This window comes from Chroicocephalus ridibundus, chromosome 1 (assembly GCF_963924245.1).
Source record: "Chroicocephalus ridibundus chromosome 1, bChrRid1.1, whole genome shotgun sequence".
NCBI classification, from domain to species: Eukaryota; Metazoa; Chordata; class Aves; order Charadriiformes; family Laridae; genus Chroicocephalus; species Chroicocephalus ridibundus.
The window spans coordinates 190958609-190986273 of NC_086284.1; the positions used below are offsets into that span (position 1 = coordinate 190958609).

The 27665-nt window shown below is 41.6% G+C and overlaps 2 protein-coding genes across 6 annotated transcripts; both read left to right on the forward strand.

Moving 5' to 3' along the window:
* Window positions 1-315: 315 nt before the first annotated feature.
* Window positions 316-12844, forward strand: IFRD1 (interferon related developmental regulator 1). 3 transcript variants are annotated; one of them, XM_063323186.1, is made up of 12 exons: window positions 317-646; window positions 2711-2815; window positions 3766-3847; window positions 4291-4415; window positions 4723-4880; window positions 6274-6324; window positions 6422-6600; window positions 6706-6814; window positions 8638-8772; window positions 10025-10153; window positions 11272-11367; window positions 12149-12844. In XM_063323186.1, exons 1-12 carry the CDS (start codon window positions 601-603, stop codon window positions 12236-12238), a joined length of 1305 nt encoding a protein of 434 aa, XP_063179256.1. In that variant the 5' UTR covers window positions 317-600; the 3' UTR covers window positions 12239-12844. The 3 variants fall into 3 exon arrangements, with proteins under 3 accessions (XP_063179257.1, XP_063179258.1, XP_063179256.1); XM_063323187.1 differs by lacking the exon at window positions 6274-6324 and having other exon boundaries at window positions 316-646; XM_063323188.1 differs by lacking the exons at window positions 11272-11367; window positions 12149-12844 and adding an exon at window positions 10577-11261 and having other exon boundaries at window positions 316-646.
* Window positions 12845-13928: 1084 nt separating this feature from the next.
* LSMEM1 (leucine rich single-pass membrane protein 1) lies at window positions 13929-25211 on the forward strand. 3 transcript variants are annotated; one of them, XM_063323191.1, is made up of 4 exons: window positions 13929-14062; window positions 18605-18736; window positions 22054-22212; window positions 23959-25211. In XM_063323191.1, exons 2-4 carry the CDS (start codon window positions 18610-18612, stop codon window positions 24159-24161), a joined length of 489 nt encoding a protein of 162 aa, XP_063179261.1. In that variant the 5' UTR covers window positions 13929-14062; window positions 18605-18609; the 3' UTR covers window positions 24162-25211. The 3 variants fall into 3 exon arrangements, with proteins under 3 accessions (XP_063179261.1, XP_063179259.1, XP_063179260.1); XM_063323189.1 differs by lacking the exon at window positions 13929-14062 and adding an exon at window positions 14753-15034; XM_063323190.1 differs by lacking the exon at window positions 13929-14062 and adding an exon at window positions 15506-15790.
* Window positions 25212-27665: the final 2454 nt, after the last annotated feature.

Consider the following 27665-nt stretch of genomic DNA (forward strand, 5'->3'; position numbering starts at 1 on the left):
CCTCCGCCCCTCGCTCGCCGCCCGGCTGCATGGTGCACGGTGCGGGCTCCAGCGGCCGCGGCCCAACGCCGGCGGGCCGGGTCGGGTCAGGCCGGGCCGCCGCCACTCCCCCCCGGCTCAGTGGGCCGGCGGCCAGGCCCGCCGCTCCCAGCCTGCACCGCGGCGCGGCGCGCGAAGCGGCGATGACGTCCCCAACCCCCGTCACCGGCTCACACGACTGAGTCACCCGCTCGCCGCCGCAGCGCCCGGCCATTGGTGGCGCCGCCTGGCCCCGCCTCCCCCCAGCCCGGCGGCTATAAAAGCCGCGCCGGCGCCCCCTCCGCGCCTTTCGCCCCAGGTGTCTGAGAGGAGAAAGATGCATCGACTCCGCTCACGGGCCTCCACGGGGATTTCTGCCTTCGCCGCCGGTTCGTCCTCCGCCTGCTTTCGCCAATCACCTCCGCTGCCCCGGCCCGGGAAGTCGGCCTCGCTGAGACGTTGGAGTAAAAAGCGATCCTGCTCTTCCATCGGCTGATTGTCGCTGATTCCCGGGCGGGGGGGAGCGGAGAGACCGAGACCCGGAGAGGGGCCGCGGGAGCCGAGCCGAGCGCCGCTGCGACCATGCCCAAGCCGAAGAAGCGGGGGAGCAACCACCAGCGCGGAGCCGGTGAGGGCGGGCGGGGGGACTCGGAGCGGGCGGTCTGGCAGGGCGCCGAGTTCGCCCGACGTTTTCCCGGGGCAGGCCGCGGCCGGCCGGGCTGTCCCGGCTGGCTGCGCCCCGCCTCCCTGGCAGGGCTAGCCGGGGAGCGGTAGGACGGCCGGATGGCCGGGTGCGGCGGCGGAGCTCCCCGCCGGGCAGGACAAGGCCGGGTGGCGCCGCCGGGCTGACAGGAGCCGGCCCTGAAACCGCCACCTCACGCCCGTTTGCGCGCATGCGCCCGGCTGCGCGGGCGGCCCCGGGGAGGCGGCGGGCGGCGGCTGTGCCTGGCGCCGCCGGCGGCGGAGAGCGGCGCCCGAGGGGCAGCGGCCGGCGCCTGCCCCGCCGGGGGCCTCCCGGCCGCCGCGGTGGCGGGTGCCGCCCGGCCGGGCCTGGGGGAGGCCGGGCCCGCGGGGCCGCACCGCCGCCTGCGTAGGCCCTTGGGGGTGGGGGGCACGACACACGGCTGCTGCTGTCGCTCCGGTGTCCCTGGTCGCTCCGGTGTCCCTGGTGTGGGTGTATGGCAACGCATTGTGCTCCGACGGGCTGCAGTATCTTTAAAAAAAGAGCCAACTTCTGAGCCTAAAAGAGGGTATTATAAAATAAACAATATTCCTACGGATCCCGGCTCTCAGTCGTGCTGATGGCCGGTCAGAATGGCGGTTTTGTGGGCTGGTGAGAAATTCTGCTTCGGGCCACCGTAGCTGCGAGCAGCGTCTGTCTCCAGTGTCAGATGCTCAGGAAGCGAGCGAGTCGCTCGGTCTCTTTGCAGCTGCTTTTGTTTTAGCTTGTGAAGGGCTGGCAGTCGTTCTTGCCACTTCTGCCACTGAACTTCTCTGCTTGACGTCACTAGAAGCAAGAAGGTGGCCGTGCCAGAGCCCTGAGCGTCCAAGTTTCTTGGTCTGTGCATTGGCTGATGTTTGTCCTTTGTAACTGTAGGAAACATCAACAGTTATGGTCAGTGATACAGAGATGGCTTACAGCTAAGAGCTACAAAACCTCTGACGTGTGAACTTAGCTTTATTGGAAAGCACTTGGACAGTGATCAAGTCACGGTTGATTCTGCCTAGATAAAAATGATATTTAGGTGTCTTGGTAGTCAGGAATCCTGCCTGAAGCTGGCAAGTGCAGCGCATTGCCTGTAAATAACTCAAAATCAATCATACCACAAGAAAATAGGTGGAAGAGGAGAATTCTGAGTTCTGTAAATGACATTTGGGAGCTGTTGGAGAAATAACAGTGAAACTGTTCCTTTGTTAGTCAACTTTAGTAGATGTAAATTAAGGGCTAGGCTAGGACAGCAGTAGAAATTACAGTATTATCAAGTCGAACTCCTCCAACTCTTAGTGCTGTAACAATAAGATACAGGCATGAAAAGTTGTAGAGGTAAGCACTGGTGAAATAATACTGCTTTCCTCAAAGACTAAAGTTACTGAACTGAGGCATCCTTGATTCCGAGAGGGAGAACTTTTTCCCCCCTGTTGAAGCATTCGATGTTCTGGCTTGTATTTGCAATTCAGTACTACAATAGGGTTGGACACTGCTGATGTTGCACATGCAACACTTAATCCTGTAAATCCTGCATTGTACTAGGTAATGTATGTTTGCCTAAATGTATAACTTATCTTGGCTTGGAGTCCCTCAGAAGTGAAAAATAAAGATTGTATGGCAATCTTTTCAGGTGTCTTATCCTAACAGTTAAAATAATATAGAGCTATTTTTAGAGCATAGTCACAGGAAATTGCATTAACTTAAAGGTGACAGTAGAAAGATACTACAGTTACGAATTCTACTAATACTTTGAAAACTAATTGAGCTCTTCCCCCACCATTCACAAATGATCTTCCAGAACAGAGCCAACTAAGTCTTTGGAACAGGTGGGAGTAAAGGACGTATCAGAGGAAGGAAATGTGCTTTTTGGGTCAGGGTCAGGGAGAGTGAATCTGTTGGCAGGGTTAAATTGTACTTTTGGTGTTTAGATCTTCTTTTTCCATATGAAAAATGACCAAACTATTGTATTCATCTTTCCTTAAGGTGGTCAGCCCAGAAATGTGCAGCCTTTTAGTGATGAAGATGCTTCAATAGAAACCATGAGCCACTGCAGTGGCTTCAGTGATCCTGCTAGCTTCACTGAAGATGGTATGTTCTTTCATTTGTATCTACTTATCTTTTTAAAAACATAAAACCTGAGTTGAGTTAAGAGTTTAAGTACTAGACTGTAAGTAGCAGTAGTGAAATAATTACATTTCCTTAAACACTGTATGGTTGTTAATCTAGTTGATATAATTTTGTTTGGCAAGAATATACTCCAGGTTTCATGAGCCTCTCAAACTGTTGGGCTTCTTTCTATTAGAATTATACAATGTTAACTTTTGGAGACAATAAGAATTTTAAGGTGCATTATAAGACATTGATTTTTCATAACATGTAGTTGAGATGGTAAGAACTGCAGAAGAGTTTGGGGTGGAAAGAGTCACATTTGCCTGTTTTGAACTAGGTTTGTGCTTTGTCTCCACTACCATCTCTGCAACCTGGGCTCTTCTCATGCCATTTTGTTGGGAGGAGGGGACCTGAAACCCTGCTACAGGGGAATAAGGCAGGGACCCTTTCCTGTGAATATTTGCTACTCTTAACTGAGCTTCTGCTGCAGAGTCATCTGTAGTGCTGCCAGACAGGACAGGCTGCTTAGACAGTACTCACATCTCCAGTGAACACCCTTCTGTACTCCAGGGGTAGGTGTAGTGGACGGGATGAAAATGTGTTGCTGACAGTGTTGGCTGATGGGCATCAGTTGTAGCAAATTTATGTAAGGCCTGATTAGCTCCCTCATTCATTCTTGGCACACATAAGAAGCAGGTATAGAAACAGCACAGATGCATCAATAGATATGTTTTTATAAAAGTATTTTAAGGGGTAGTTTGCTGTAGTAGGCTGAACACCTTTCTGTTGCTATAATACTGAACAATTCTGTAGCTATTGTCTATGTTAAACTGCTTTCCTGTTAGTATTAAAAACATCACGTGCTGGATACTACTGTGTCTTCTAGTAAAATGTGTATCAGTAGGACTAAATTATTTCCTCTGGATTAGGGCCTGAAGTTGATGAAGAAGCCACTCAAGAAGACTTAGAATACAAATTGAAGGGATTTATTGACCTTACATTGGACAAGAGGTATAGTATGCTTTGAAGAAACACGCTTATACAGTGTTTTCTGGCTTTCATGTAATAAGGGAAGTATGCATCAAACTTTTTTATATGCTTACTGAAATAGCAGTTATTTCATGCTGGGGAGGACTTGCGTTTCCCCTGGATCTGAAAAGACCTTTCTCCCTCCACCAAGTTTTTGGATAAGTGAGAGTCAGGCTTTCCTTTCCTAATAGCTTGAAGTAGAATGACTTTATTGCTAGCCTGGTGTATTATTGCGAACTCTGTCTTCAATTTAAGTTTGTTTGTCCTTGAGGAAGGAGGGAATTCATAGCATTTCATACTTCATGGTAATTCTGTGGGTTACTTTTCTGTTGGGTGCGGACAAATATAAACTACCATTAAAACACAGGCTGAGCTTTAACTGGTGTGTGCTGATTTCAGGACGTCTTCCTTCTTTCTTCTAACAGTGCAAAGACAAGACAAGCAGCTCTTGAAAGTCTGAAAAGTGCTTTTTCTTCTAAAATACTATATGAATTTATCATGGAAAGGAGAATGACACTAACTGATAGCATTGAACGCTGCATAAAGAAAGGTAATTAACATGCTTGCTATTAGGAAGCAATAATCCCTATGAAATAGCTCACCGTTTAAAAGGAATTAAGACCGTGAGACTTCTCTCACTACTTTATAGAATGCTTAATAATTTAGCTATGTTAACATTTATTTTTTGAATTTAGATGTCACATTTTAACTGACTTAGAAAACTAATTGAAATTATCTTCTGTCTGTTGGTTTCGGAATTTCCACTTGCAAGTTTTCAGACTTGAAAAGTCTTTAAATCTTTAAAGGAAGGAAGCAATGCACAAAGTGATTACTCATCATAGTATGTTAATCTCTAGGTAAGAGTGACGAACAGTGTGCAGCTGCCGGACTGGCATGTCTTCTGTGTGTGCAGATGGGGTCAGGAATTGAAAGTGAAGAGATTTTTAAGACCCTTGGTCCACTTCTGAAGAAGATTGTCTGTGATGGAACAGCCAGTATCCAAGCCAGACAGGCCGTATGTAAAAAAAATGTTTATTTGCCAGGCAGGGACAGAGGGCATTTTTTGACATGTTCACTATTGTGTAACCCAGAACTAAAGGTTACTACACTAGCGTAAACTCGTAATGTTGGCATATGCTCTGAATGATGCATAGCAGTTTTCACTGACATAAAAAGTTCCACATAAAGGCTGAAAGTCATTCTCTTCTTCAGCCTAGGAACTTCTGTAAAGAGCTGTTACATCTAGTACTTTGTCAAATATCTTAACTCACCGTGTGGCACTCTGCTTACTGCCGTTCTGAGAGCTGATGTTGAAGTCCTGTAGAAAGACATGAAAGTTTTCCCACTGACTGTTGTATCCTTCTGATATTAATTTTAACTTCTTTAACAGCAGAGGAATGTTACTTATGCAAATGTATTTATATATGATAAAATTACATATAGCAGATCTAGAACTACATACTTTAGCAGATCTAGAACTACATACTTTAGCAGATCTAGAACTACATACTTGATACATTCATACTACCAAAAGTATTTACAGTTTTTCACTCATCTATACATGAGCAGTATACTTGAAATATTGACTGAAGACAGTCTAAAGCTCTTGCTAAGATTTTTTTTTTAAAACTTCAGAGTTTTAGTTAATATTCTCCAGCTTGCCTTTACCACTACATAGCTTGCTACTTCTATTGTACTCAAGCTGTGTTACAGTAGACACTGTCAGCTGGAAGAGGAGCTAGTGTTAGTTCAACAGTAGTTGCTTCTACAGACAAAAACTTTTAAAGCTTGTCCTGTTTAAGTGTACTTTTGAGTCCTGTGTGGTTAGTGCAAACATCACTTTCATTTTTTTTCTTATTATTTCTAAGAGGAGATGCAGTAGAATACAGGTATAGGGAAGAGATGTGTAGGACATTGCAGTAAAAGTTGGAAAGTTCCAAGGCTGTTGAAGTCCAGTGTTTTCATGCCATTTAACTGTAATAGTAATAGTGCAGAGAGGGTGAGAATACTTCCCACAGTTGTGAATAAATATCATATATCTGTTACTGTTTATCAGCATATTTTCTGCTAGTCGTTCCTAGTGAGATTTAAAATAATTGGGTGAAAGGAGTGCTACGTGCATGTACCTTTTTGGAAGGGCTTTGTAAGCTATATTAAATAATACAGCATAAAAAGTTGACTGCTTGAGACCTGTGTATGTTGTAAAACTATCCTGAAAGTAGATGGGAACTGAGAGCTAACTATTAGAAAGTAGCTGAATTAAACAGTGTTGAAGACTTCTGTTCAGCTAAGGTCTTATTCTGAAGTTTCCATTACTCAAGTTGTTAAATTTCAAAGGTCAAAGTTTGAAGGTTTTGTCAACAGTAACACTAATGTCAAATACTGATGCTTTTTTCTTTTGTGTCTAGTGTGCAACCTGCTTAGGGATTTGCTGTTTCATTGTCACTGATGACATTACGGTGAGGATAAATAATACTTTTTAAAAAAAAAAAAATTGTCTGCATGAAAATGTGTGAATCTTAAGCCACTTCCATGATCCTTTTTTCTTCTGTTCAGGAGCTGTACTCTACTATGGAATGCCTGGAAAACATCTTCACAAAGGCCTATCAGCGAGATAGAGACACTAATGGTGTATCGAGTACCCATAATACCGTGCTTCACATCAGTGCTCTCTTAGCTTGGACGCTGTTGTTGACCATTTGTCCAATGAATGAAGTGAAGAAGAAAATTGAAATGTGAGTATCTTTCTTGGAAAACACGATTTGTAATGACTGGTTTTATATGCAGTGAAGTAGAGTCAATAAAATTTACATCTTAATGAAATGTGACTCCCTCCTTAGGCACTTGCATAAGCTCCCAAGTCTGCTGTCTTGTGATGATCTCAACATGAGAATAGCTGCTGGGGAAACACTTGCCCTTCTGTTTGAACTGGCACGTGAAACAGACGCTGTAAGTAGACATCAGCAGCTAAATTTTCTTGGACTGGCATGACGACAAGACAAATTGTTTAAACTTTGTTGCATAGCACCCCAGACCTCAACAAGTGGCAGATAATTCACTGGGTTTTGTTCTTTGTAGTGAGCCTGCCCCAATGTAATTGGATATGGCAGTGATTCACAGCAATTTAGCTATCATTTTTACACTAATTTCCTTATTGCAAAACAGGACCAGTATAACAAACCACATCAAACAGTACTTAAGAGTAACTAGAAATGTAGTGTGTGAGCTTTAAAATCTAAATCGAACACCAGCTTTAAAAAAAAATGAAATAAAAGTCCCCAGAGAGGTTCCAGGATAAAGCAGTATTGTTCACTGTAGTGGGAACACTCACTAGATATATGGTTTTCTCCAGATAAGTTCCAGTGATTCCCAACCTGCAGAATTCTGCTCTCATAGCTAAAAAGCTGCCCTGCAGTAGAAACAATGTTGACTTTTAGTATTGTTTTTTCAATATCCTTATTTAGGTACTGTGAGAAGAATAACTTGTGAAACCATCATGCAATACAGCATTTATGACTACTTTTTTTGCTTTTGCATTGCATGAGATGCAAGCTTCCTGGTATTACCCCATACACAACTCAGTTTGCCTTTACATTCTTCAGTACGCCTTATTCTGAACTGTTTTCTTGAAGGAAATAGCCTCCGCTTACCCATGGCATGGTTTAGGAGAGCTGCATGAATGGCTCTTAGCTCAGTCAAGGCTGCTGTGCTTTGCCAGAGCACTGTCCGAAGTGAAAGGATAACTCCAATTTAAGTCAGGATACACAACACACTAACGCTGCATAATCTGAAACAACGTGCTGAGACTTCCATATAATTGCAAACAGTAGGGATTTGAGTCTCTTGGCTATGGAAGCCAACTTTGAAAGAAAAAAAAAAAGAGACCAGAACTTAATCCTTTATTTGGTCAAACTGACTGCAAGTAAATAAAATATTAAAATGCATTAATGAATGAGACTATATTGGCTAAAAACTTCTTTGATTCCATTGAGGAAATGCACCTTTAATCATTACAAATGATTCTCTTTGGATCCTTAACAATCAGTGCAGGCTGAAAATGCTTACCATGTTTTGCCTTTGACCAGTTTCTTTCAAAAAGCATGCGGTAAACTCAGCCTAGTCAGTTGACTTGACAAAACATTCAGATTTTAAAAACGACAAAAACTTGTTTTTACATAAGTTTACATATATTCTTACTAATCCAGGTAACCTACTGCTGAATTAGTAAATGGAGTGGAGAAGATATTTCCTGCTGAACAATTGTGCATTAAAGTTTACTTCAATCATTTTTTTAAGTGTTTTTTTTTTAAAAAAAAAAGCTGCTTTCTAATTTTCCACACCATACAAGAATTAAGACTAAATATTCTGTACTGTCAGTCTAACAGTGTCTCACAGTCCATCTCCAGCAGCGTGAATTCTGTACTAATAGCCTGAAAGTGCCCTCAACTTGTTGACAGGGGCGGTGGCCAGGTTCAGCAGATCAGTCGGGCAGTTTGAGTCCCTTGGAATTATGGAGCAGAACAGATTGACAGATACATATGCACACTGAAGGAGCTGCACTGTTTCATGTGCCTCTGACTACCAGAATAGAGTTTGATAGTGTCTGCTTGGTAGACTGCATTCTGTGATTTTGTTCTTTGTTTAAAAAAAAACAAACAAACAAACAAACAAACAAAAAAAACAACAAAAAAAAAACCACCCAACCAAACAAAAAAAAAAACAACAAAAAAAAACCAGACCCAAACAACTTTTTTTTTTTTTTTTATAACTAGGATTTCTTTTATGAAGATATGGAACTTCTAACAGAGAAACTAAGAGCTCTGGCTACTGACGGAAACAAACACCGAGCCAAAGTAGATAAAAGAAAGCAGCGATCTGTCTTCAGAGATGTTCTAAGAGCTGTTGAGGTGATGCTTTTGTCTTACTTTGAATGTCTGGATTGTAACTATGTAGTGTTCAATGTAATGAAAATCTTTTATTATTAAATAGAATTTCTGTTTCAGTGAAAGCAACAGGAAAAAAAAAAAACAACAACATTTTAAAGAAGTGAGATTTCAAATCCTGATCACCTGCTTGAAATTTAACGTCTTTTTTAGGAATGTAGAACAAAGTCAGACTGTTTATTTTGCACCAAACTTGACTTCCATAGTGAAGAGTGTTTGTTTTTCTTTAAAGAAGGCTAAACATTGCACTCTAAATACTAAATTATTCTTATTTTTTATACCATGAGCAGATTTTTTCATACAAAACTCTGTAGAACATACAAAGTAATGTCCTGTATTTTGTGAAAAGGTTTATTGTAAAGTCTCTTATTATGCTGTGCGTAATAAACAAAAAGCAACTTAGTAGTAAGATACGTTTCCAAATGGCACCTGCCAGGGGCTGAAGAAGTGTTTGTGTATGGGGGGGCAACAAGGGGGAGCTAGTGTCTTAATTTTTGTGCACTAATCTTTTGGGTTTTCCTATACAGATTAACATAATAATACAAAAAGTTGGTTAGTGGTGTAACTTCTCTCTAGTAAAGCCTCTGAGACAAAAGTCAAGTTTCCATCACTTTAATGGATTATTCTTTATCTTACACCTCATGAACTGGATTTTTGATTTGTCAGATAATTACTACTTAACTCTGCTGTATGGGTAAGACCATCTAAATAGGAACTGACATTCAGAAAAGTTAAACATCTTGGAAGCTAAGGAGAAGGCTTTGAAGTGATTTTAAACTCACCTTTGAGATTCTGACTGTAGAATGAGTCACTGTTACATTTCATTGTGATAAGTGTAGCTTGCCACATTTGAAAGGTGGGGACTAAATGAGGCTTACAAACTGACTGAAAGGTGACTCCACTCGGAACTGGTTTTTCTGGAGATCGGTCAGTTTAAAGATGAAAGTTAAGTCTTCTTTTAAATGCTTTCTGACTTGAAGATTGTCACCTTCAAGTCTTACATGAGATTTAACTTTAGGTGTACATCAGTTCATGAACAAATACAATCTTTAGTAGGTGCATATTATATTATTTGGAATGTTTTGGTGTGCCAAATCTATTCATGAAAGTAAAGTTTGTAAGATACATACAATTCCTAACACAGTACACTGTTTAAAAACAGAAGACTTTAATTAAAATTAAAATTATAAATGTTGTTTCCCTTAATTTTGGACAGGAGCGTGACTTTCCTACAGAGATGGTTAAGTTTGGACCCGAGCGCATGTATATTGACTGCTGGGTTAAAAAACAAACTTACGATACCTTCAAGGAGATTCTGGGGTCGGGGATGCAATATCATTTGCAGGTGAGCTGCTGTTTGATACATGCTCAGGCTGTTGTTAACTAGAGACTGCTTCTTCCCTGTCTGGGAATTCACTCTATGAATTGCAAAACCATGAGTAGAACTTGGTGAAATGATGACTTTTGCATTAGACATATTAAAAGACAGCACTTATAAAATGAATACAAGCTTGTTTTAAAACACTTTCAAGCTTACTTGAATTTGGCAAAGTATGCCTGCTTGATAGAAGATGTGCCGAAAATACCCTGGGGGGGAAAAATGGAGAGGGGGAACTGCAGTGAGCTAGAACTGTCTGGGTGAGCTGCCTCTGAGTTGTAGCCTGGGTGTGCTGGGTTAGCAATTAAAGACTTCTCCAAGAAGCAAGAGATTCAAGCTGAGTATCTCCTTAGCTTCAGGGTTTTCCTGAATCCTTATGCTCTCTTTCAGAAGAATGGTGTAGTCATCTGTCTGCTGTAGAGCTGGATGCATCCACCCTTGCTGTTCAGGCCTGTAAAAAGGAATGCAAAGTTTTAGTCAAAAATAATGAACACAACTTGCAGGCCAAAGATGACGGTATTCCAGAAAGGAAGGGATAAGTCCTTATCTCTGTTCTAGGAACTGTTTGTTCACTAGTCATCTGTTTAGACACGTAGCAGAGCAGGAACTCTAGCTTAGGAGTATATGCTCCCAAATTGCTATAATCATGGGGCTAAAATCTTCAGTCCAGTGTCAGCTGCATTTCTATGTGACTGAGGGAGCCCAGGCATGTAGCAGCTTTTTCAAAATTTTCAAATACTACTTTCGCAGCCAGATATTTTAAAATTAGCGTGTTATGAAACCATACAGATCTGTGTTCAGCTGCCTAATCTTTTGTAGAGGACATAACAGAACAGGGTCTAATTTGCTGGGAAGAAAAAAAAAATCAATGCAGGCGGTAGCTGTCTGTCTTATAAAGAGGGCAGTTTTTGTTCTTAGCCTTATTCTGATAAAATGAAGGAGTTCCCTGGCTTGATTGCAAAAGATACTAAGATTTGTGTCTAATTGCTGCTCTTTCATACTGCAGTACTTGATATTTAACAGTAGTCGTCTTTGGAGACTTGATAATCAGGAGAAACTGATCATTTGATGTGTTTCTTGTTTAGTCAAATGACTTTCTTCGGAACGTGTTTGAGCTTGGTCCACCAGTAATGCTAGATGCTGCAGCTCTTAAAACAATGAAGATATCCCGTTTTGAAAGGGTAGGTTATTGCACCTTAATGTGTTTTCTTTACTTCATACACAATTATATTTCTCCTGAATTCCGCGGTTTCCCAAGCATGCACTTTAGAAGCTGTCATCTTTAAACTTGTCACTTTAGTTCTAATAGTGCCCCATATTGTCCTGAATGGCACCAAACCTTGCTTGTATCCATCTTGGAGCTCTTATTTTAGATTTTCCACTGGGCATGTATCTGCTACTGCTTTTCTCCCAAGGGGGTCTGAAGGGTGACTTGGTTGCCAGTCGGTACCAGGTTCATGCTCCATACGTGTGAAACTTGGTCTCTTAGGAGAGCCCTAGGTTTTTGGGTAGGGACATACAGGAAACCAGAGAAACTGAGTCTATTAAAGACAGTATCCCAAACTCTCCAGTGTGAAACAGACACTAGGAGGATGACTTTGGTCTGTTGGTTGTGAATGTACTCATCCTGTGTATGAACAATCTGTGGAATGGGTGCTAGCAAATTTAATCCGGGGGCAGGGAGGCAAACTTAATCTACATTGTGTCTGTATGATGCTCAACACTGACTGGCTTCTAGAATTGCCCTGAACTCAGTCACTTCCTTATACAGTCCAAGTTTTCTTTAAATGTATACATATTAGGATGAATCAGCCTTTAGTGCAATGATACTATACTGTAAATTTCAATTTATGTCGAAGATGAATAAAAAAAAATATTTTCAGCAGTTTCTTAACATAAAAAAATCTCACAGGGTATAAGCCTTTTGAACATCTGTGATTAATTTTTCCTTTTATTTTGTAGCACTTGTACAACTCTGCAGCATTCAAGGCTCGGACAAAGGCTAGAAGTAAATGTCGTGATAAAAGAGCAGACGTGGGGGAATTTTTCTAGATCTCCTTTTCCATGGGGTTCAATTTTAAGTATTTCATAATTAAAATAGATTTGTAACCTTTAAATGAATTTTTTAATTTCTGTAGTCACAGTTTGCACTTGTGCAGAGGGATGTTGTATAAAGTCTGTAAATATAATGCATGTTGTTGCTTAGTTGCATATACGCTGTATATAGATTGTTGTAAGATTGGGTGCGGGGATACATTATAACACTTGTTCCAAAGGTTGAATATATTGTAACTGAAGTGTTAAATGGGGTGAATAACTAGTCAAATGCTGTGTTTCAGATTGGATTCCTTACTTTTATATAAGGTAAATTAAATGAATTCATTGACCAAGTATTTTGGTAAGAATATGCTAATATGAAAGGATGAACTTGTTTGTCTGAAGTTATTTTAATAACTTCTTAAACTCTTCAGTGGCAGGTGAACAAAGAAATTTCTACACAGTATTACTTCATCCTGAAGGGGACTATGGAGTTCATTTACCTTCACTTACAGTGAAGTAGCAAATGACAAATTGCCTCAATGTAAAATAAAAACAAGCTTCTCACGTTCTGAAATTGGATGTTTAATTTTTGGAATAAAGATGTTTCTCACTCCTTGCTTTCTGTGTAAGAGTAATCACTCCACGCGTGAAAAGCTGGAACCGTAGCAAGACCTAAAGGTTGCAACAGATGGGTTTGTTTCTTTGCCCATTCGGACACATGTCGTTGGGTTGGTCTCAGTGCTGTAGCTAGATGCTCTGTGAAACTCCACCTTGCTGGCTTTGGAAGGTTTATCCTCCGTGTAGTCCACACAACGGCTTACTGTTCATTTGTCCTCAGTTTTGTAATGGCCAAATGTTTCCCAGCTCTGGTACTGCAAAACCCCCTATCTCACAGGAGCCCTTCCAGTTGCCCCGCTTGCCTCATGGTGGCCCTCCCTTTCTGGCTCTTGAGGACTGAAATGTGCCAGTAACTTGAGAATTGTCTGTCTTAGGGATGGCGGGAGGTTTATGTAATAAAAACACTAAAACCTAGATAGCTGGAGCTTCTGAACCAGAACTATAAATTAAAGTGCTTGTTAGAGTAAACATTCTTAAAACTGTAGGTCAGGCAGAGGAAGTAAACTCAACACCCAAAACCACCCCACCCCACCCCCTGAAAAATGCTGCTTGCTCTGATAAGAGAGAGTTTGGTGGGTGTTGCTCTGGTAGTTTCAGATTATAGCAGAACCTATTCCAGAAAATCCATACATGATAATGAGTTGTACCTTCTAATTTGCTTTTTTTTCCTCAAGTAATACATTATGTAAGAACTTGTTTGGCTTATGACACCGATTACTTAGACTATACCATGGCCTTCAACTGCAATTTTTGCTATTACTGATGTTTTTGTCACACAAGTAAAGAAACCTCTGATCCCTGACCTAGATGAAGCTGGCTGCCGCTGTTTGCCCAGCCCAAGACCGTGCCCCCAGTGAGCTGAGCTGTTCCCACAAGCCAGCCCCTCTCTCCCGTGGCTTCTGGGGGGGTCACATTTGCCACCTTTACCTAGTGTAAAGCAGCACTTCTGATAGCTTCCTGGCCTGCCAGTATTTTGCAAGATTGCTTTCTGCAGGAGCTCCTGGCAGGTGGCGAAGCATGTGGTTGTCCTTCTCCCCCATTGCACTGTAGCTGCTGACCACAGAGACCAGTACGACTTCCACGGCGGAGGGGAGATGGGTTGTTTTGCTGCCCTACAGAGATGTGATGGGTTTGCAGACCTTCTCAAGCTTAGAACTGGAGGGCCCTAGGTCCTCATCTTCTGATGAGGATGGTGTCAGGAATCTTTCGGGGATGGAGGTGAGACTTTTTTTTTTTTCTGGCTTGCACATCCTTGTTTGAAGGGAGGACTTCTAGGAGACCCCTGCAGAAAGGGAGCACACTTATTACGTCTGCATTACTGCCCAGACTGAGCAGCAGCAGCGCTTGTCAGCTTGGGGTGGGAAACTACGAGTCAGAAGATGTATCCTCTCTGCTGTTTCCTGAAAGGAAAATACATTTATTGTCAGTTTAAAGGGGCCGAAAATTTTATACGTACAGAATGGCTTTGGAAAGGGTTTGGTTTTTTGAGCCACGGTCCCTTCATGTAAGCATCAGTGGGCTGTAACATCACATTCTGCAAGAAAAAACTAGTCATCAAAACTGTCTGTAAAAGAGCAACTATCCATGCTCACAAAGAGTTTATCTGAACTTATTTTTTAAACAACTAAGGATACTGGACAAATTAATCCATCCCATAATACCGTCCCACTTGAATTTGTATGGTGTGTGGGAGGAGGAAAATACCCTGTTTTTTTCTAGTCTATGCCTTTAAAGCACTCATGACTGCAATACTGTAGATACGACTCCTGCATAGCAAACTGGTTACTCACAGCTACAGCGCTGTAGATATGACTCTTCTGCGTAGCAAGTGAGTTCTAAAAAGGCATCGTAAGCCAAAAGGTTGGTGAAATATTGATCACCAGTAACAAACGTCATTCTCCATTCTAGGGTATTATCATCATCATGATTCCAATATGTTTGGAATCCCCCAGAAAGAGCTGCGTATGTGCTGATTTCTTTTTAAACGGATCGATATTGTGAAGTCAGTATACTTAGCCGAGATGAACTCTAAATATAGACTGAGGGACAGTCTGTTTCATAGCTGCCTTCATGGGCCCTGCAGGAGTTGACAGGTTTCTAGGGGTCTAAAAGTAGAGAGGCGTTTTCTTCGGGTGATTTTCACTGTCTGATTTCTTCCATATTGGCACGCCACCTGAACCCGGTTATGTTGTAAGTAACATTTCATTCGCCTGCTTTTTATTTCCTTTTAGACTTGATTGTTTTCTTTTTTTTTTTTTTTCCTGGGAAGAATTTTTGGTGTGTTCTCACACCAAGTTCTAATTTTACCACAACTACTTCAGGAGAAATTTAAAAGTCGCATGGGGAAAAAAGTCTTTAAGCAAGGTTAAAGTACAAGATAGAGTGACTCCAAAAACCCTGATGTTTAGTTTGTTGGGAAAATAATCAATACTTTTGGCTAGTGACGCTGATGTCTGTATCCTCTCTCCTTTGGCATGTCAATGGAATCAAACAAATGTAATGGAATCAACGAATGACTTTGTTGAATTAATAATGGTTATCTTCACTGGGGTTACATGCACAGTGAGGAAATCAGTTTTAAATAATTAATAATGAATGCAGAAACATATAATTCATAATATTAATGAATCAAAGGTACTCACATTTATTACAGACCAAGTTGTTACGAAGAGTCTTCCCTGAAGTTGCAGGGAGGTACTAACCGAAATACCCAAGAGAAAACTCTTCAGAAGCTAAAAATAACCAAAAGCCTCTGTGGCCGAGGTGGTAACTTTTAGCAGGCCGTTGTTGAGACGCGGGGGTCCGTAGCGATCGCAGAGCCAGCGCTGGTGGGGACGTGGCTCGCAGACCGTGCTGCCTGGCACCGTGTGACAGCCTAGGGGAAGGGAAGTGGACACGGCTGTCTGTCCCGAAATCACAGCTGCACACCTAACAATCCCACGCTAGGTAAGGGTAACCACTACTATGCCAGCTTTTCTACCTTATCTTTGTATTTTGTAGCAACAATTCTGAACAGGGCAGAAATAAGCTGTAATATTTTCTTAGAGTCTATTAAGTAGAAACATAAAAGTACACATGCCAGCCAGTCAATCCCCACTATCAGGAGAACGAGACCCATCGTCAGGAGCGACTGAAGCACGTAGTCTTCAGACTTATTGAGGCTCAGTGAATGTTTATTTGGCTGTGTGCTCAGATTTAGGGGAATTATGACAACCTTCTGCATTTGGTTTGATGAGGGAAAGAATGGGTCTTTTCTGTGAACACTCAGACCTGTATTCCTCGAACTTCAGGTTTGTAATTTAAGCGCCAGGTTAGGAATCCGGTCACACACTGCGTTCCCTATTGCTTGGAGAGGGAGTGAGGGAGAGACATGCCAAGAGGGCAATTCAACCCACCTAGGATTCAGAAATCATCCTTAGGTGCTGAACACTCTCCATCAACAGGGGGTTTACATCCCATGAAGTGGCGAGTTATGTCTGGCAGGTAAAATTGAACTTCAGAGCTTTGATAAAATACTAAATGGGTAAGATGTATTCGACTCCAAGTCTAAACTAATCTCTGTGAGCTCCCCCCTTACATTCACTAGCAAGGGAAAGGTACCTTTCCACTGCAATTGTGAGGTTGAAAGGACCTATCCCAGAGCAAGAGGAATATTACCTGGAGGTACATATTTTTCTTCAATAATTGCAGAGGGAGTTTTCAGTGTCCAGAGTAGTCTAAGATGCCTAATTAGAGCACCTGCATCTCCTTAGAGCTGGAACTGTAGTTTGTTTCTAGAAGACATTTTTGGAATCAGGGTAGCATAAAGAAAACAATAAGACTGTTAAAGAATAATGTGTGATTCACAGAGCAGCCTGCTTAGGTATTGCTTCTTTTCTGTATATAATCTTCCTTCGTAACTGTATTTATATAAACAATCATTCAATGATTCAGGCACCCAGACTCTGCAGAGAAGTTGGTTTTGCTGACTGGGCCCCATCCAGTGCACTTTTTAAGGCAAGGTGTACTAGTCTGAAGGAAAAGCTTTGCCCTCAGGTTTTAATTTGTCCAAAACTAGCATCCATCTGAAGTAGAACCATTAGAAGACTAATTTTTGCTCAATTTTTTGCAAATAAGAACTTCACAGTGATGTGCATAAGCATACCCATATTCTTGCTGCTTATCTCCTACATCCGTACCTGCTTTCTCTGTCTTATTTCTGAAGGAATTATTCAGTGATGAAAGCAGAGAACATGAATGACATTCTTCCTGGTGGTGTAAGTGAAGGTTTGGCTTTCACTGTGGTCAGGATATCACCCTTCATCTTACCAAGTACCGACCAAACCAAAAGGGTTATACAACTATATACAAAAGGGTTATACAACAGAGCTCAGAGGGTAGTGATTGGGGGCACAGAGTCTAGTTGGAGGTCAGTGACGAGTGGTGTTCCCCAGGGGTCAGCGCTGGGTCCAGTCCTCTTCAATATATTCATCAATGACCTGGATGAGGGGATAGAGTGCACCCTCAGCAAGTTTGCTGATGACACAAAGCTGGGGGGGGTGGCTGACACACCGGAAGGCTGTGCCACCATACAGAGAGACCTGGACAGGCTGGAGAGTTGGGCAAAGAGGAACCTTATGAAATTCAATAAGGGCAAGTGTAGGGTGCTGCACCTGGGGAGGAATAACCCCATGCACCAGGACAGGTTGGGGGCTGACCTGCTGGAGAGCAGCTCAGCTGAAAGAGACCTGGGAGTCCTGGTGGACAACAGGATGACCATGAGTCAGCAATGTGCCCTTGTGGCCAAAAAGGCCAATGGCATCCTGGGCTGCATCAAGAGAGTGTGGCCAGCAGGTCGAGGGAGGTCATCCTCCCCCTCTACTCTGCCTTGGTGAGGCCACATCTGGAGTGCTGTGTCCAGTTCTGGGCTCCCCGGTTCAAGAAGGACAGGGAACTGCTGGAGAGGGTGCAGCAGAGAGCTACCAAGATGATTAAGGGACTGGAACTCTCTTATGAAGAAAGGCTGAGGGATTTGGGTCTCTTCAGTCTGGAAAAAAGACGGCTGTGGGGGAATCTTATCAACACTTATAAATACTTAAAGGGTGGGTGTCAGGAGGATGGGGCCAGGCTCTTTTCAGTGGTGCCCGGGGACAGGACAAGAGGTAATAGGCACAAACTTGAGCATAGGAAGTTCCATCTCAACATGAGGAAGAACTTCTTTACTTTGAGGGTGGCAGAGCACTGGAACAGGCTGCCCAGAGAGGTGGTGGAGTCTCCAACTCTGGAGACATTCAAAACCCGCCTGGACACGTTCCTGTGCAACCTGCTCTAGGTGACTCTGCTCTGGCAGGGGGTTGGACCAGATGATCTCCAGAGGTCTCTTCCAACCCTATGATTCTATGATTCTATGAACTAAATTGCTAACATTCAAATGAATGCTGGAGCCAGTCAAATAGATTTTCTCCTTCTCTGATTCCTCCCCTCCCCACCCACACACATACATAAGTATACAAACACTTACGTAGGTATACATACATATATGCACAAACACAATGTAGAAATGAAATTTTGTACTCATCAAAGGTCTCCAAGAATAAAGAAGTGCTGTGTACTGCACTACCCTTGCCTTCAAGAACTGGTAGGTGTGCTAGTCCTTCAAATCCCTTTATTTGAAGGGCAATTAAGGCTGCTCAGCATTTCCTTAGATCATGACACCAACTCTTACCAGTTATTTTGCACATCCCTGTTTTAATTTACCTTTTTAATTGTTATTTCTTTTAGATACAATGGAGAGGCCTTCCTTGGAAATTAACCTGCCCGATACTCATGAAGAAGGAAAACTTTATGTAGTTGATTCCTTAAACAACCTAAACAAACTAAATGTTTGTCCAGATGGATCCCAACATGCACTAGGTACGTATTATGATGCTTTGTGGTTTCCTATACATACAATAGGCCATCAAAAGAGTTATGTATGGCATTTGAAAAGACTGACCACATTGTGTTGCACTGATGTCAACAGCCCAATAGGCCAATATGTCATGTCAAGCTCCGTACTGTAAAATATAAGGAAAAGATTGAAAATGGTCTGATTTAGACAGCTCAGATTAATGGTTTAACTGCTCCTGTTGAATATTTCAGGTATTAGGTTCTTAGAAATCCCTGCATTTGGCTAGGGATTCACTGTCAAGCCTGAACCTATCTTCCATTTCCACTGGGATCCATGAGGTGATCCCTTGCAGCATAATTTCTCCAGTAATGCTCAATATACACCTACTGCATAAATAGCACCATAACTCTTCAAAAGCACTGAAATTCACATGTGGCAACAGAAACACCAGAGAATTTCTGTTCATTCTATTAAGACCCATCTCCTAGGGACTCAAACCAGTTATCGGAAATATCCCATGAGACTTTTAAGCATTTTAATTCGCAGACTCTTTTACAGTTTCAGATATGGGCTCTCACACTTCTGGTTTTATAGGGCTTTTATCTTTGATTTGCTCATGGCAACAAGAATATTTTCACCCAATGATAGCTACAATATGCTTGAGTTCTTTGTGACCTGAAAACATCTCAAAAACAGGAGTTCTCTAGCAGGATTCCACACGACAATATTTGAATCTGCTTTTATTTCCCTTTTCCCTGGCAAATTTGACTGAAGAACAACAGCTATTAGAAGAGTTTCAAATGGCCATAACTTAATCATGCTTCTAGTTATAGGATTTAAATGCCTTTTCATTACTTCTGAGTCCTCTGACTCTTCCTTATGCAACTAATTAGAGTGGTGCTGGTTTCTAGATTTAACAGGAAGATGTTAGACACCAGCTACTTAATTTTCTTATGTAGATTATCCTGATATTGTTACTTCTACAAGTGCAAAAGGAAACAATGGGATAAATTGGTTTTAACGTCAAAGAAACTCTTTGCAGTGTGGCTGTCTTGCTTTCTTTTGTAATTTTCATTGGACAGTATCATTTACTTTCCAGGTAAATACACAGGGTTTGGTGGGATCATATAGGGTTCTGTGGAATAATCCCATGCATGCTCCTCCCTACATTTCAGCAGTTAATAAAGGTAGCCTAATATGTATTTTATGTATCAATTTGTAAAGTGCTTTGGCTCCTTCTAGGATTATTCCTTTTGACATATATATTTTTTATTTTTTTTTAAAAAACTTGGAGATTCTGTAGCTATCTTATCCAATCATTTAGATCCATAAAATGATTTTTTTCACAGTCCTTAGCTGCCCTATTCAGCAGCATAAAATTCTGGTTTTCTTGCCAGAAAATTAGTGAGATCTGTGGAGTATTTTCCAAATTTTGATAAATACTAAACCCTTGTGAATGTCTATTGACAGTATGGCAGATGTCCAATTTGGTTTAAAAAATGATGTTTCAAAAGTGTTGCAATACACAGCAACCCTCCTGCTCAGTAGCTTAATATGACCTGGCATAATTAAACACACAGCAACCATGTTACAAGCTATTTAAAATGTATATACCTTTTGATTGCTTTGGTAGCAGCCATGCAGCAATTTCTTTATGGTTTAGAGGATGAAATGGTCCTATTGTTTGCAGCTTGGCAGGAATCTGTGTTCGCTGATTCCTCACAACCCTGCAGTCTGGCAGGTTCATCCAGCTGAAAGAGTAAGAAGCATTCATTAGGCAGAGCAAGCACAGACCACTTCCGAGTCCTCCATTGATAGCTTAGTGTGCTTGAGAGACAGCAATAGCAGGCCCTCCCCACCCTTATTATTCTGATTAGAAAGCAGTATTGGTGCAGGCACTTAGTATATGATGCATTTGTTATGAATGCTAAGGGAGTAAAAATAAAACGCCCAAACCCCAATTATTAAAAGGTTTCAGCTAACCCGCAGGCAAGAGTGTGTTAAATGCAATGAAGAAAAGCAGAGATACTCCCAGAGATCTCCTACGAGCTCAGTGAATTGCTCAGCCCCAGGTTGGTTCATTAGTAAAGTGCTGTAATGGCATACACCGCCTTCCCTCAGCTTTATCACTACAGGCTCAGTTGCAAACACCTCAGAGATTTCTACCAGCTAAAACAAGAACACGATCTAGAAATATATTTTTCACAGATGCACACGCTACTCTCCCTTTTAGAATGGCAAGGCAGCAACTGTAGGAAGAGAAATTACAGTAATTTGCATGTGATTTTAGCATGTATGAGACTGACACCAAAATGAAGTTATGTTAGCTCCCTGCTCCCCCCAAAAATAAACTCAAACCTTAGTAAATAAAGTAGTACACAAATTTGGGATTAAAAAAATATGGCTCAAGTATGAACATTTTTTATATTGACACGGATTTCCTCATGGTGTTCACTTGACTTTACCTGTTATCTTTAGGGTTTATTGCCACATCTCATTTGATCGCACCTGTTTCTATGAGAGCAACTACTGACTTTCCCTGTATGCAACACAGTCCCTAAAAAGCAATAAGCTGGCTTGCTGCCCGGATTCGAGGGCAGCAGAGCAACTGCTTGTCCTTTTTTCCTCTCATTCTTCATATGCTTGAAGGACGACATATGCAGTCCATGTGAAAGTCTATTCCATTTTTGAAAACTTGGGAGGATATGTACCTCATTTTTTCACTGGAATGAAACCAACAAAACCTAAAGAAGAAGGAGAATATTAAAAACACTTGTTTTAAGTAAAAAACCCAAGAACTATATTAATCCTACCCAACAAACTTCAGAAGCTTAACTGAGATGCTTAATTTGGGAAATTAATCACTCCCGGAACACTTCTATCGCCAAGCAGAAAAAGATGCAAATCTAGAGCACCAATGTGTAGGATGCATCTGTACCCAGGTTTTCAATATGACTTTTTCCCTCTTCTCTTTTGAAAAGGTTGAGTCCATTCAGGCCCTTAGAAAGCCTTCCGATGAAAACTTCATTGCCACCTTTGTACATGTAAAACTGAGCTGTAAAACTCTGAACTGTAAAACAGGTCAACTTCAACAAAACAGTGTATTTCAACAGCAGAAACATCTTTGTTGAATATGTCCCAACAGCTATAACAGATGTATTAGTTTTCATATTTTCAAATTCAAGCTGAGCTCATAAATTTGGTTTCTTCCCTTCGCACGCAATATCCCAGGAAATAAAATCTGTTGGCCAAAATTATGACGCATTCCGCATCATTTCATGAAGCCAGAAGCATTTTGTCATGTTTATCCTAACCAACCTTAACAAACTTTATCATCAAGTGATCTGTCATCTCGCAACAGATGAGGAAGAGAACACTGGTGATACTGGAGAAAACACGGCAGGGAGCAACATAAGAAACCAGCGTTTGTTCTTCATCACCTTCATTCTTACTTTGATCATCAGCTTGGCACTTGTTTCATTCGTAATATTCTTAATAAGTAAGTAAACCCGTGGTTCTTAAAAATGTAGGGTCAATTGGAAGAAGAGCTTTGCTGAAATGCGTGATGCTAGCTTATAACGCGCTACTGCTGCATTTGCATGGTCAAAGCTTTGCCTGGTTATGGGCAGTGGCTCTTGGCCATGGGTGTAAATGCACAGGCCTCTACTCTCTGAGATGCAAGGCACAATTTTGTTCTTAGTGCAAAGGTTTTGTGAGCATCGACAGCTGTCAAGAATTTAGCTCAGCAGGGTTATACCATGTCACTAAAAATGCTGACTGGGAATTAAATTAAAGATGACTGTATGGCAGTGAGATACTTTGACAACGTGCCTTCCATTCCTTTCCAGACAAAACTCAGTATTGGGGCCATTCCACTGAAAATGGAATCATACCCAGACTAACACTTAAATCAGGCTACCTGAAGAATGAGCTGAAGGTTGACAGACAGCTACGGACTAGAAATTGGTTTAGGACTAAGACAATCTCAAACATAAGACACAAAAACCCAGATAAGATATATCAAGCTTGTCACGTAGCATTCAGTCTGTAGACATAATTACTGTTCCGTTTAGCTAAGCACATGACTACAGGTGACCTCGGCTTATGGAACCCTTGCCATTTTGGGGTTTTCTGGACTAACGGTATTGAACAGAGTACGAGGTGCATTATTTTAATTTACAAGTCCATTTTGAATGAATTGGAATCTCTGTGAAATCAAGATTTCTTTTATCCTATAGTAGGGAATTCACTGGAGCATAGCAAAAATCCTCAGTTTCCTCTATGAACAGGAAATCCCAATCCTTGACTGAATTTGCTCACAAGCGCTCACAGGACAGAATATCAGACAAGTGAAGAGCGCAAAGGAAATTTTAAGTGGCATGACTGTAAACTCTTAATTAAAATATCTCATACTTGAATTCCAGATTTATTTAATGGGGAGCTGCTAAAAGTAGAGCCCTGATATAGAAAAATGAGTAATGTGCCCCTCTAGTGGAAAGACGGTAAAGTATTAGTGAAAAGGCTACTTACAGGGATTAAAGCAGTTTGCATGGGCTCAGGAGGTCTGTGTTTTTTGTCACTGATCTCCAGACGTGTTTCAGATTATGTTACAAACAATCTCAGATCATGCTTGCAAGCCACAGACATATATTAATTTAGCATTGGCACTATTAGACTTAAACTTCAAAACCCATGGGTAAATTTTGTTCAGAAGGCCAAAATAAAAATAGCTCCAGAAGTGTACATGACGGATACTGCATATTGGTGTTCCAGAGGAAACTGGCCTCTAAATGCCAATATTTGCAAGAATTTTCCTTTAATTTAAATGCTTTAGGAAATCAAGTGCAGTGTAGTCTGCTGTGTGTTTTAGTAATTGTACTTTTACAAAAATACAGGTGCCTACTGCCCAGAAATAGCATCTTGGAGCCCCTAAATAAGACATTTTCCTGTGGACACTAATGGAACGGATGCATTCCTGAAAGCTGCAAAATTTGTCTGAGACATATTTGATTTTATTACAATGCACTAAACTGAATAAAACAGAAAACAGGCTATTAAACAATGTAGTGAGCAGGTAACTCAACCAGATGCGTAACTTCTTATCATTAGGCACTGCAGTTGTTTTCCCGTTTAATATTTTAACTCATCATAATTCCCTACAAACTCCTGTAGGAATGCAAGAGAGGGTAGTTACGTTCTTGACTTAAATGTTGCCAATTTAATGCGGTACATTTTCCTTTTCAAGTTCAAACTAGAAACAAGATGGACCAAATAACGAGCAGGCTACTATCTGAAAAGAAGAACATAGAAGAGCTTAAGAAAATGAACAATATGATATTAAAGCATCTAAATCAATCGGGAATTAAGAGGAGATACCTCTTCACACAGCCTCCTGATCTTCATGATTACCTCTTTACCCATCCTGAGATGAAAGTCCCTGGAGAATAAATCTTTGTAATGAAATTCAGTGTATTCATTTACTCAGATATATTCACATATGGCACACAGGTTACTTAAACATTCTGGTGTGGTCACAGGAGCACTGGAAAAGCTATCTGAATGAAAAATATTAGAAAATAATGTTTTATCCTGTTCTATGCGAATATAGATTTTGAAAACTAAGCCCATATAATTTATAATAAACAACGGGTTGTCAACAATTTTGGGCAAGAGTTCCAGATTCTCTGTGCATTGTAAATTGCAGGGCTAAGGGCTTAGTTTTACTTTAAATGTAAGTGAATGATCACAGAAAATAGTGATTTCTATTCACGGAATCACCGCATCATGGAATCACGGAATTTCAGAGTTGGAAGGGACCTCTAGAGATCATCTAGTCCAACTCCCCTGCTAAAGCAGGATTGTCTAGAGCACATTACTCAGGACTGCATCCAGGCAGGTCTTGAAAGTCTCTGGAGAAGGTGACTCCACAACCTCCCTGGGCAGCCTGTTCCAGTGCTCTGTCACCCTCACTGTAAAGAAGTTTTTTCTCATATTTGATCGGAACTTCCCATGTTCCAGCTTGTGCCCGTTACCCCTCGTCCTGTTACTGGGAACCACTGAAAAGAGTCTGGCTCCGTCCTCCTTAAACCCACCCTTTACATACTTGTAAACATTAATAAGGTCTCCCCTCAGCCTTCTGTTCTCCAGGCTAAAGAGTCCCAGCTCTTTCAGCCTTTCCTCAAAAGGGAGACGCTCCAATCCCTCAGTCACCTTTGTTGCCCTACGCTGGACTCTCTCCAGTAGTTCCCTGTCTCTCTTGAACTGGGGAGCCCAGAACTGGACACAGTGACCTTGTTCACTTAGTTGGTCTCCTGTTTCTTTGGAACAAGTTTTGTGTTTGCTTCTGTACTACTTATATTTAAGGATAACTTCCGATTCCATAACTTATAAATAAATGCAGTTCTGCCACGGAGTTTGGTGGTTTCCTCTTCTGTGCATCTAAATAGATTGACTTACTACTCCTTTTGTAAAAAACCAAACTTGAATAAAAACAAACCCTTTCATAACATGCCATATTCAGTCCAAATTGGTATTGACTGGAAGTGGGTGTCGTATCGTCTTACATGGGAAATGGGTTTAGAGGACTCAGTCGGGTAATACACATCTCATAGCAATGCTAGCATGCTGTACTCAGTATTTGCTGGCAGTTTCTGGGTGAAGGCCAAGTGTTTTTATAAAGTGATGTGGGGAAATACTACACGTTCTTGTACTCTTTCCTATAGTTGCTGTTGGCCACTATTGGAGAAGGGCCAGGTGAAATCTGGTCTGGACCTTCATGTTTTTTAAATGCAGCAGTATCTCAGAAGGTGAAAGCAGGAGCCACCGCTTCCTCACTCTGACTTTACATGGTTGTGTCAACTGACACCCAAAAGTGCGATCATATAAGAGACTGGTGGGTAGCTTTGTAATTTTAGTAGTCATAACCTTCTACTAGTACATACATTAAGAAGCCACCTCTATTATCAATAAATAAACTGGCTACTCCCATCACAATGGCGCAATGGCAGCTGACACTATGGAGTATGTCCAGCATCTTCTCTTTTACTCGGAGTTTTCTTTCTCATCCAGTGCTTTCTTATCTCTTCTGGACAATTGTACAAAAAAAGTCACCGAAGTCGACAACTTGCACTGTAGTCTCCTTTTCCAGAATGAATGATAGTCCCTTCTGTGATGCCTACTTCATAGTCTACAACAGAGTGAAGAACTAGGATCAAGGAATCTTTCTTGGTGTCACTCTACTTGGATTTGCCCACCAATTCTATTCCTGCTATTAGGAGTGCTTTGCTTTACACCTATGTTTTACATCACCTTCTTTTTATTTCTTGATTTTTCTCTTCCTGATCTGTTACTGTCAAGTCATTCATATGAAAACTGTGAGGTTTGGCCTTAAGAGTTTATCACTCCTGCTGTTAATTCCCAGCTGCAGTTGTAATTATCTCCTCTGGATATCACAAGTAGTTGTTACAAAGATGACTTCAATATAGCTAAAAAAGAATGATAAAAGTAAGCGCAGAACAAGTTGTAAGGAAAGAAACCCTAAAATATCCCAAATATCTTTCTGTAAATGCTGTTAAACAATGAAAGAAAAAGCTTCGTAAGACTAAAAACATGACACTCGCAGTGTTGTTTCTCTGTTCTTCTCCAAGCTGTCAGCTGCTTTTTAATGACAGTATTAAATTCTCATCTCTCCCACTCATCTTGTAGCTACTGTAACTGCTTTCAAGCTCCTGTCTCGCTCTGACACACATCCGTACTTGTTAGCCAGGGAGAAACAACTCTAGTATTTGGCACTGAGTGCATCTCAAACACGTGGATTTGTCACATCCCTCATTGCAATTGCAGCTATCAGAGCAGTCTGTGGTCTACTAGAAACCAACACCAATCATCAATAGATTTTTCTGGCAGGAGACTGTAAATAAAAATCCATGCTACAGCAACAGTCCCTGAAGAAATGAAAGCTTCCTCATCTCTCTGATCTTGTCCTCAATTACCCTTAATCTAGTTATTCAATCTGTACTCATAATAAATCCACCTTTTCTGTCTCTAATATCGATTAGAGTTGGGTTTTTTTTTTCATTCCAGGGTTTGATCCTGCAAGGTGCTGAGTGCCGCCAGCTGCTACAGATTTAGGACCAGCTGGGGCATAGCAATGTGCAGGTGTGCTCAATATCACACAGGACTGAGGCCCTGAGTAACCCTTTTCACATTTGATCGCTTCTTCACTTGCAGTGATCAGCGATTAAGATCAGTGACTGAAAAAGTGCAAAGGCCCAAGGAACTCTTTAGGCCCATCCTGTTAGCACTGCTGAAACACATCTGCTGCTGGAGCCGCTTGCGTACAAGGGAGATGTGGAGCCTCTTGTGTGCAAGGGAGACTGCATATGGCTCCTTGTGGCTTCTCAGCTCAAGTTGCCAACATCCATGTACAGTTAGAACTGCTTCCACATGAGACCAGAGCAAGGGTGTAGATGGCTGCCTTCACAGCAGAGTGCCACAACCACTCCACCAACACTTTCTGGAGTACCCCCTAAACAGAAGCAAGTAGCGGCTCCTTCAGGGGAACATTGCCGTTTAATCTACTGACAATGAAATAATCCCAAACAAACCGATACCTGTCTCTTAAAGTCTCCTACAAACTTGACCCTGAAGCAAACTTCAGCTCATTCCAGAGCTCCATCTTGAATAAACAGCTAAGTGACTAGTAAACTCCAAGCTCCAACAGCATGCGGCATAACCACTGTGCTGTATCTGTTACAGTGTCTCCTGCAGACATAAGTTCTCTGTTCTTGTACGGCTGCGCATCTCGAGAGCCTTTGTAATACCTGGGTTCAGATAGATTTAACAACAGGCCACTGACGCTCGTGTCTCTCAACAGCTGCAACTCCTATCATTACTGAAATGACAACTTGGCTTCAGGAAACTTTCTGCTGAATAAATCTGGACAATACTAGA

Excerpts from the sequence above, each read along its gene's own strand:
- LSMEM1 (XM_063323191.1), top strand. The coding sequence starts at position 18,610 with ATGGAGAGGCCTTCCTTGGAAATTAACCTGCCCGATACTCATGAAGAA. Across the intron at positions 18,737-22,053 it reads TGGATCCCAACATGCACTAG|TGATCTGTCATCTCGCAACA; the intron begins GTACGTATTATG and ends TTTATCATCAAG. Across the intron at positions 22,213-23,958 it reads ATTCGTAATATTCTTAATAA|TTCAAACTAGAAACAAGATG; the intron begins GTAAGTAAACCC and ends TTCCTTTTCAAG.
- IFRD1 (XM_063323186.1), top strand. The coding sequence starts at position 601 with ATGCCCAAGCCGAAGAAGCGGGGGAGCAACCACCAGCGCGGAGCCG. Across the intron at positions 3,848-4,290 it reads GACCTTACATTGGACAAGAG|TGCAAAGACAAGACAAGCAG; the intron begins GTATAGTATGCT and ends TTCTTCTAACAG. Across the intron at positions 6,325-6,421 it reads TTGTCACTGATGACATTACG|GAGCTGTACTCTACTATGGA; the intron begins GTGAGGATAAAT and ends TCTTCTGTTCAG.